Here is an 8,917-nt window from a genome sequence, read left to right on the forward strand (position 1 = left end):
TTGTATCCCCCTCCCCTATAAAAGCATTTAAAATCATTAAAAGATAAGTTTAGGGGTATGAACTCACCTGAAATGAGTGATTCGAATGAAACGTCGATATAGGATGTTAAGTATGCCAAGTGAAGTCTCAAACTCTAACGAATCCTATTAAGCATATGACGACACATATATGTATAGAATTAGTGTATATAATAATTAATCATGTAAGGGAACAGCCTTAGGTACTAGAAAACACTTGAAGTGCTACAATCACATATGATTATATGAAAGAAGTTCACGACCACACAAGGATGTTTTCACAACCAAGGAGTGTTCACGACCAACAATGCTTAAGTGTTTATGGACAAAGCTTGATTCATGATGGTTTACGGCCATGGGTTGAAGGGTTCACGGACACTACCTGAACTAAGAACGGTTTACGGCCCAAAGTAGGGTTTATGACCTTAAACTCTTGAAGTTCATGCCTAAAGTGGTTGTTTCATGGTTGGAAATCAAGAGCTTCTAATGGATAACAAGTATATGGAGGAGATACTTACGTTTTGGAAGCTTACAGGGTGTTTACGGCCCAAAGAACAAGTGTATGTTCTTGGTGTTCTTGGTATTCTTGGTGATTTGAAGATCTAAACCCAAAAGATATGAATTCATGGATGAAATCATAGGGTTTCACTTGAATAAGAAGGATATGAAGGAAAAATGGAAGAATCACTTACACTTTTGAAGATCAAGAAGAATATCCTTGATGATACTTGAGAGAGAAATGAGAGTTCTTGACTTGAAGTTATGAGAAATGAATAATAATGAAGGATCTTCATACTAATGAAGAGGGGTTCACGGCCAACATGGGTTTACGACCGTAAACCCTAATTTGCGGCCGTGAAATCCTTGTGAAGGTGGTTCTCGCTCGATTGCAACTCAATGAACTCAAGTAAATACTTCCTAACACCCAATCCTTGAGTGCACTAGGCTTAGAACTCTCAAACAGACCCATATCAAAGCTAAAACCCAATAGAAGCAAGTATAACTTTTTATTGAATTGATTGGATTTACAAGATAGAAATTTCGGGTTGTCACACCTGAGTACAAAATATTTTGTCAATTTGTAAGAGATTTTAAACTGCAAGATGGGTTCTGATCTAACATCAGTAATATAGTGGTAGATGATGATACTAACATTATTGCGTTGAAATCTCATGACTATCATATTCTTATGCAACGTTTGATACTAATTTGAGTTAGAGCGTTATTCGACAAAGAAACTTCTACAACAATTGTGGATCTTTGTACATTTTTCAAGAAAATTTGCTCCAGAACATTAAAGCTGGAGGATACGAGGAAAGAAAAAGAAGACCTTATTAGAATTTTGTGCAAGTTAGAGTTGATTTATCCTCCAACGTTTTTCGACATTATGATTCAATTAGTTTTTCATTTACCTGATGAAGTGATTGTCGGAGGTGCGATAGGTATGAGACGAATGTATCTGTTCGAAAGTTATATGAAAAAACTAAAAAACTATGTCAGAAATAAGGCGAGGCTGGAAGGTTGTAAAGATGAAGGTTATGTTGTTGAAGAGGCTTTATCATTTTGTTCGATATACCTACAAAATGTGTAGACTCAATTCAATCGCCCTGAAAGAAACGCGGACACTTTAATTGAAAAATAAAGTTTCAGATGTTTAAGTCTAAGTGTCGACCGACCAACGCAACGCAAATCAAACATCTTGATATAAGGGAAAACCATAATATAGAATGGTTTATACTGAATAGTTGTCAAGAAGTTAGACAATACATCGAGTAAGTGTTCTTTATATATATATATATATATATATATATATATATATATATATATATATATATATATGACAACTATTCAACATAAACCATTCTATATTTGACATCAATATATAAAATTCAAATCTGAACATCCTGAAAGTGACGAAAAGACCGAATTTCCCAACTGGTTTCTTGAAAAGGTAATAATAATTAACAAACAAATATGTTTGATCAATATAATGAATCAAGAAATACACAACACATTAACATATGCTTAATAGGTTTTTTAGATGGAGAAAGAAAACTCTCTATAATTCCACAAAGAGTTGTCGGCCCTTTCAATAGGTTCACAAATGGATGTTTATATTTACATCACGTGCATATTCAATGGTGTTAGGTTATGATACTTAGTTGTGGTGCACAACGCAATACACAAAACTTTGGGGGTTCTAGCAATGGGTGAGAATGGAAACAAATATTATGGCTAATTAGAAGAGATATGGGAGATATTCCTGATCATAATTTCATCAATCTCAACATAGAAAAAGAAGCGTACCAAGATGATCAACTCATATATGCTTCACAAGCCAAACAAGTGCTCAACATCCGCAAGGCTGTTAATCATCGAAGAAACCAAAACAACCACCCTCGTTTTATCGTTGAGCATGTTAATCATCGAAGCATTTAGGATCTACCATCTGACAATGCTCGTGTCCAAAATGCTTACAGTGACTCTGTCCACAATGTTAACAATGTGGAGGCCGGAAATGTTAATGTATTTCAAAACAACTCTTCTTCTAGAGCTAGACTTTATCGACTTCTCACAATACTTTAAAACAATGTTGATGTAGCTCAAAACAATGTTGATTATGATGATGATGATGATGATGATACTGATGTACCTCATCCAACGGGTAGAATCGATAATGTTCTGAGGAAGAGACTGATTGTGATGATGACGATTCTTATTATGATACTGATGAAGAACAAATTGAAGTATAAGATGGAGATTCTAATTAAAAAAATCAAATGTTATTTTTGTAATAGAAACTTTATTTGATGTCTAACTTTTATTCATATTGTTTGTCTAACTTTTATTTATGTTATTTGTCTATATTGTATATCTTATAATTTTGAAGGTTAACTAACTTTTATTCATATTGTATTTCTATATTGTACATCTTCTAATTTTGCAGGCTACATATGAGGTTTACTTATGCGATACTCTTTAGCATGATGGTCGATGTTACGGGCCTTGGAGATGGAAGTGATGGAGTTGGGGATCCATCACCTCCAGTAGGCTTTGGTTACGATCAACACGAATAGGATGGTAAGTTTTATTATGATATATTTATTAGCTATTTTTATTAATTTATTATCAGTTATCATGACTAATATTTTTAATTGTATTTTTTCAGCTGAGCTTCCAAAAAAAAGGGGGCTTATCAAAAACATCGAGCTAGGAAAGTGGATACGAACAAAAAATGCAAAGTCTGTGGATTTGGATTTCGACAGGGAGATCACATATTCCCTTGTCGGGAAGCCTACAAATTGGTTTACACATGAGATTGGGAGGTATATGTGGATGAAGATCCCTTTCAACGTATCTTGTTGGGACAATGTTTCCCCCGCTTTAAGGAATGCAATGGTCATGCATCTAAAGGTTTTTTTTTTATAATATTTTATGTTTAGTTGTGATTTTTATTTAATTAACTAACTTTTTCGTATTTGTAGAATTAGTTTGATTTGGATAAGGTTAACATGGATCCCGAGCATACTCAATTGTTGCAGAGCATTGATGCGAGTCTTGCAACAGTTTAAAGAGGCCGGAAAAGTAAAGTTCACTCTCATTTGAAGCAAATCAGGGGCCTACAGATATCCCAATGGCATTAGACAACCCCCCAAGGGTATGTCACATTAAAATTGGGCACAGATAGTCGAGCATTTTAAAACGCCTGAATTTTTAAGGCGTTTGGTGTCAAACAAAGAAGTCTATGCAAAACAACAAGTTGTAAACAGAGGGGGTCAAGCTCGTATAATAATGCATGTTTCAAAGAAGTAATTTATGATATATTTAAAGTATAATTAATCTAATTTTTAATGTTAAATAGGATATCACTCAAATCGAAGCATTTCGTGAGGCTAATTCCAATTGCCAACGGGTATTTTGTAGTCCTACAATCGAGCAACAATACGTAAGTAGTTAATTTGTATTTTCATATCTGTGTTTATATCTTCAAGGGTATTTAGTAATCTAATTTTTATGATGTTTATCATTTTTTAAAAATACAGAATGCTTTACTCCAAGAGATCAATCAACAAACCCAAGCTTCTTCTGCAGCAAGCGGTCTAGCACCAAGTGATATAAGAAAATGTTTTGAAAGAGTATTGGGTGTTCGACGTGGACATATTAGAGGCATTGGGTGTAAACCTTCTACGGTTGTTTATATGTACGATCAGGAACAACCGATGACACAACCACCACAATCACAAGTAATTGTTAGTTTAAGTTGAAAGTATAACGCTATAATGAAAAAACGAAAAAATTAGGATGCTATAACGATATGTTGGTAATTGTTTGTTTAGTATATAGTACAATGCTATAATGGAAAGTAGAATGCTATAATGATATGTTGGTTATGGTTTGATATGTTGATATTTTGTAGTTTGGTAATTTTTGGAAAGTACAATGCTATAATGGAAAAAATGAAAAAAAAGGTACAATGTTATAATGCATATGCAATATTGTGTATCATGTAGTTTGGTTATACTTTGATATGTTCATATTTTGTAGTTTGGTAATTTTTGGAAAGTACACAGCTATAGTGGAAAAATGAAAATAAGTACAATGCTATAGTTTATGTATTGTGTATGATGTATGTTTAAGTGTATTCGGAAAGTAGAATGCTATAATGATATGTTGGTTATAGTTTGATATGTTGGTATTTTTTATTTTGGTAATTTTTGGAAAGTACAATGCTAGTATGATATGTTGGTAATATATTTTGTTTTTTTTGTAGTTAGAAATGATGTAAATGATACTAAAGGACCCGACCTGTTCTGCGACACTGGAAGCGTGGTTTTGCTCATTACTGCCACCAAATAATAACGAAGGAAATGATGAGAGTGATGAAGACAAGTATATCGCTAGTTTTTAGGATTTTATGAAATGTTTTCTTTGAGTTAATATTTTTCATACATTGCACTTTGTTTGGAAGAATATTTTGGATCGTTTGTGTATTGATTAATATTTTGTGTTTATAGTTCTGTAAAATTGTAGCAACTTTTATACAACATATATTGTCTTTTATCATTTTAATGTTAAATAAGATAAAAAAAAAGTAATTATTTTAGCGGCGACATGAACCTACTAGCGACGACACATAGTATTAATGGTGACAAAAGAATAGCGGCAACAAATAGTATTAGCGGAAACGGATAGAGCATTTGTGACGAGGCATTAGCGACGACCTTTTTTGCAGCAACATGTCGCCGCTAATAACTTTAGCGGCGATTCCTATCACCGCTAATACCTTCGATTCTTGTAGTGTTTGCTCAAAATTAAATTTTTAATAACCTTTCATATTTCAAGTCTTCAAAATTTTGGTAAATATTAGTGATTTGTTATGTATAATTGATTTGTAAAAAAAAGTTTTTTTTATGTCATATATCTTTTTAAAATTGAAATATATATATATATATAACAGCAGTAACGATTATCTTTTGAAAAAAAAAAAAAACATTAACAATGAAAAGAAAAAGTTACGGAATGAACCGTTAATATATAAGCCCATAAAATCCATAGAAATAATTTACCAAATTTGAAACATAAACATCAAGATCAAACACTAGCTTTCATTGGTGACCTAATTATGACCACCTTGTCTTTAGCTTCAGCTGATACGACGACATAATGTAATTCCATCTCCAACTGGAAGCTGACAAATCTCAACTCTTGGGTCAACAGCCAACGCCTTGTTAAGTTCCAACACAAAGTCTCTGTAGTATCTAACATACTTCCTAAGCGGTGCATCTGGTGGCGCCACCAATGATCCATTCCAAAGGGTGTTGTCATAGCCAATTACGCCACCAATCTTGACAAGGTCAATTAATCTCTTGTGGTAGTTTAGATAGTTGTCTTTATCAGCATCCACAAATATAAAATCAAAACTTCCATGGAATTTTTCCTGTATATGTAAATACCAAGATTTCATAAGCAAAATATAAATCATGCACCTTTTTCTCTCAAAGAGTTTAAAATTTGAAAACATCAAATTCTTTTACTTACATCTTCGATCATTAGGTCTAGAACAGGAAGTGCAGGACCTTCTCTGAAGTCAATCTTGTGGGCAACACCGGCCTTCTCAATGATTGGAAGACCAATCTCATAATTTTCACGATTAATATCTAAAGCCAATATCTGAAAGAAAAAATGAAAAAGATATTAGCATATCTCATAATTAAATGTAAAGTGCTATTCATGATTCATCTTATAAAAATCACCATTTTGCTACCTTTCCATCATCAGGGAGAGCAAGGGCGGTTGACAAAAGAGAATAACCAGTGTACACACCAATCTCCATGGTGTTCTTGGCGTTGATGAGCTTCAGAAGAAGGTTCAAAAACTGGCCTTCGTCGGCAGAAGTGGTCATAAGATTCCTGTTTCGTATTACAAAAAACTCTTAAGAAACTCTACCTCTGGAAATTAGGTCATGAAAAGAAATCTGTGTCTCTAAAAACTTACCATGGATGTTTAGCAGTGACCTCACGGAGCTCTTTCATGGGTGCAGGCTCTCTTGGGTAGACGGAGGTTTCAAGAATATATTGGTAAAGAGCATCACTTTGTAGGAGACTCTTGTGGCCAACTTCTTGGTGTTTCGCCGGTTGACTAATAATTTCATCGCTGCCACCACTGTTTACGGCCGCCATGTGATTGATGTTGTGTGAGAAAAGAAGATTGTTTTGAAGATGAAGGGATGAACCTGAAATGAGAGGTGAAGTTACTAAGAGTATTTATAGGGCGAGATTGTGGAGAGGGTAGAGACGAGTTGGGTTGGTGGTGGGTGAAGTGGGAGGGACTTTCCTTTCCAATGGTGGGCAAATAGTTGGTGAAACAGCTTTTCTTTTTCTTTCTTTGAAGTATTCATTTATATTCCTTCATTGCTATATTTAATTTATTAATGAATCAGTTGTTTACTTGTATTTAGACATGTGTATTTATTAATACGTGTTAAAAAAAGGTGTAATTTATGTTCCAATCTTGGATTATTTCATTTTTAGCAATGTATAATAAAAACTAACTACTTTATGAATAGTAGATTTTAATGTTTTTTTTAGCATGTTAAGTTTGGTCTTCATTACAAAAGATGTCAAATAATTTATAGAAAATGACTCTAGGCATTTTTATTATAGAGATGATCATTGCGTTTAAATAGTATATTCTTTGTTTTAACACTTTGCCATAAGACTTTCGTATGTTGACAGGTTTGATATTTTTATAAAAAAATAAATTATAAACTTTCCTTATAACTTATAAAACAAGGTATGTATGCTTATTTATTTATTTACTACAGAAAATGGTTCATATGAATAAAAAAATTAAAAAAATTGTCATGGTTTAATAAAAAACTTACAGATTATGTTCTCGCAAAATGAACATTTGAACTTATGAGTTTGACATAATGAAGTGAAAATTATTGGGGCCTCCTAACAAAGGGGGGAGTTTGGCAAAGTCAATTTAAAGTAATGGTGCGTCCCAACGAAGTGGGGAGGGGGAAATTTTTGTTGCCACTAAAAACCTCTTGAATTTCGAACATTGAATGTACTCCATAATTCAAACAAAATATGCACAACAAGGTGACTGTTAGGGCTAGGATCTCAGAACTACAATAAGATCCTCAAGTCTAAGGATCCTCAAGCCTCAGGATCCTCGAACCTCAGGATCCCAAACATACTTCAAGATCATGGCATTATTTTTCTAGTATTTATAACGGTTATATACTCTATTATCTTTCTCACATGTGCAGAAATAACCAGTCAAAGTCTCATTCTCAACGAATAGTCGTCACAATCATGCAAAAGACCCAGAGTAACAAGTCAAACAACGTCTATAAGCTGATCTCGGAGGATCCCAGAAATTTCGGAGTTTTTGTTATTAGCTTTAGACTATATAAATCACTTGTATTCATCACACAACACACAATACATGGCAAAACAATAGCACTTGTACTCACACTCTTTACATTTTCTCTATAATCAATTATTTCCATCAATAAAATCATCAAGGCAAGTGATCATTATCACTTTCCAAGGTTTTATGTCGGAGATCCTCGCAAGAATAAAGGGCTTTCCTTGTAACAATTCATGACACTTAGATTTACATTTCATACTTGCATTATTCTGAACATCACAGCCTCTCATACACTTTTGTCGATCTTATTTTGTTCATTTTTTGACCAAAACAATTTGACGCCCACCATGGGATCGTGGTGTTCAAAATACTTCAAAAAATCATGTCAACACAATCAACCCTATTCTCTTCCTCCATTCCTTTCATTTCCTCCAAAAACCTTCCACCTCCTCTAGCTGGAGCTCCTAAGAAAGCCTCAGAATTACCGAAGAAAAATACCTCTCCAGTCGTTACCCGATGACCCCAGGATCCTCCTGTGTTGATTTCCAACAATGAAATCTTCGCTATTATGAAGAGACTAGAACGACAAGTCGCCCAGCAACAGGAGGACAATAGGACAATTCTCAAGGATGTGGAAAGAATGAGGACAAAAATCCACTAGCCTCAGGAAGCACCACCCTCGATCTTACAACCCAAGATCCTGAACTTTGACAACACAGGATCCTCGAGACTGGCCTCTGTTCCCACCTGGGGTGTGACTCCAAGAGAACAAGCTCATAGGACCCAGGATGCCAACTAAGCCTTTGTTACTCCCAATAACAAGGATCCTGGTAACCTTATCAATAACAATATCTTTCCCACTAACTTTATGGATCTTGATGCAGGTTTAAGCACGATCATGGCTAAGGAGCTACAATAACTAAGACAAATGATCTTAAGCATACCCGAAGTAGTTTAACCTATACAATAACTAAGACAATTGATCTTAAGCCATATGATATCCAAATTCATTCCAGCG

General features: G+C 34.2%; 1 protein-coding gene across 1 annotated transcript; it reads right to left on the reverse strand.

The window, feature by feature from the left end:
* Positions 1-5,518: 5,518 nt before the first annotated feature.
* LOC145093213 (caffeoyl-CoA O-methyltransferase-like) lies at positions 5,519-6,765 on the reverse strand. Its single transcript, XM_079031287.1, has 4 exons — positions 6,514-6,765; positions 6,284-6,428; positions 6,058-6,189; positions 5,519-5,956 (listed from the first exon to the last, which is right to left on the reverse strand). Exons 1-4 carry the CDS (start codon positions 6,696-6,698, stop codon positions 5,663-5,665), a joined length of 756 nt encoding a protein of 251 aa, XP_078887413.1. The 5' UTR covers positions 6,699-6,765; the 3' UTR covers positions 5,519-5,662.
* Between the last annotated feature and the right edge of the window lie 2,152 nt (positions 6,766-8,917).

Source organism: Lactuca serriola, chromosome 3, assembly GCF_051521515.1.
Source record: "Lactuca serriola cultivar US96UC23 chromosome 3, Lser_US96UC23_V15, whole genome shotgun sequence".
Classification (NCBI taxonomy): Eukaryota; Viridiplantae; Streptophyta; class Magnoliopsida; order Asterales; family Asteraceae; genus Lactuca; species Lactuca serriola.

Coding starts and splice junctions, on each gene's coding strand:
- LOC145093213 (XM_079031287.1), bottom strand. CDS start 6,698: ATGGCGGCCGTAAACAGTGGTGGCAGCGATGAAATTATTAGTCAACCG. Junction 6,429..6,513: donor GTCACTGCTAAACATCCATG/GTAAGTTTTTAG, acceptor AATACGAAACAG/GAATCTTATGACCACTTCTG. Junction 5,957..6,057: donor TAGACCTAATGATCGAAGAT/GTAAGTAAAAGA, acceptor TTACATATACAG/GAAAAATTCCATGGAAGTTT.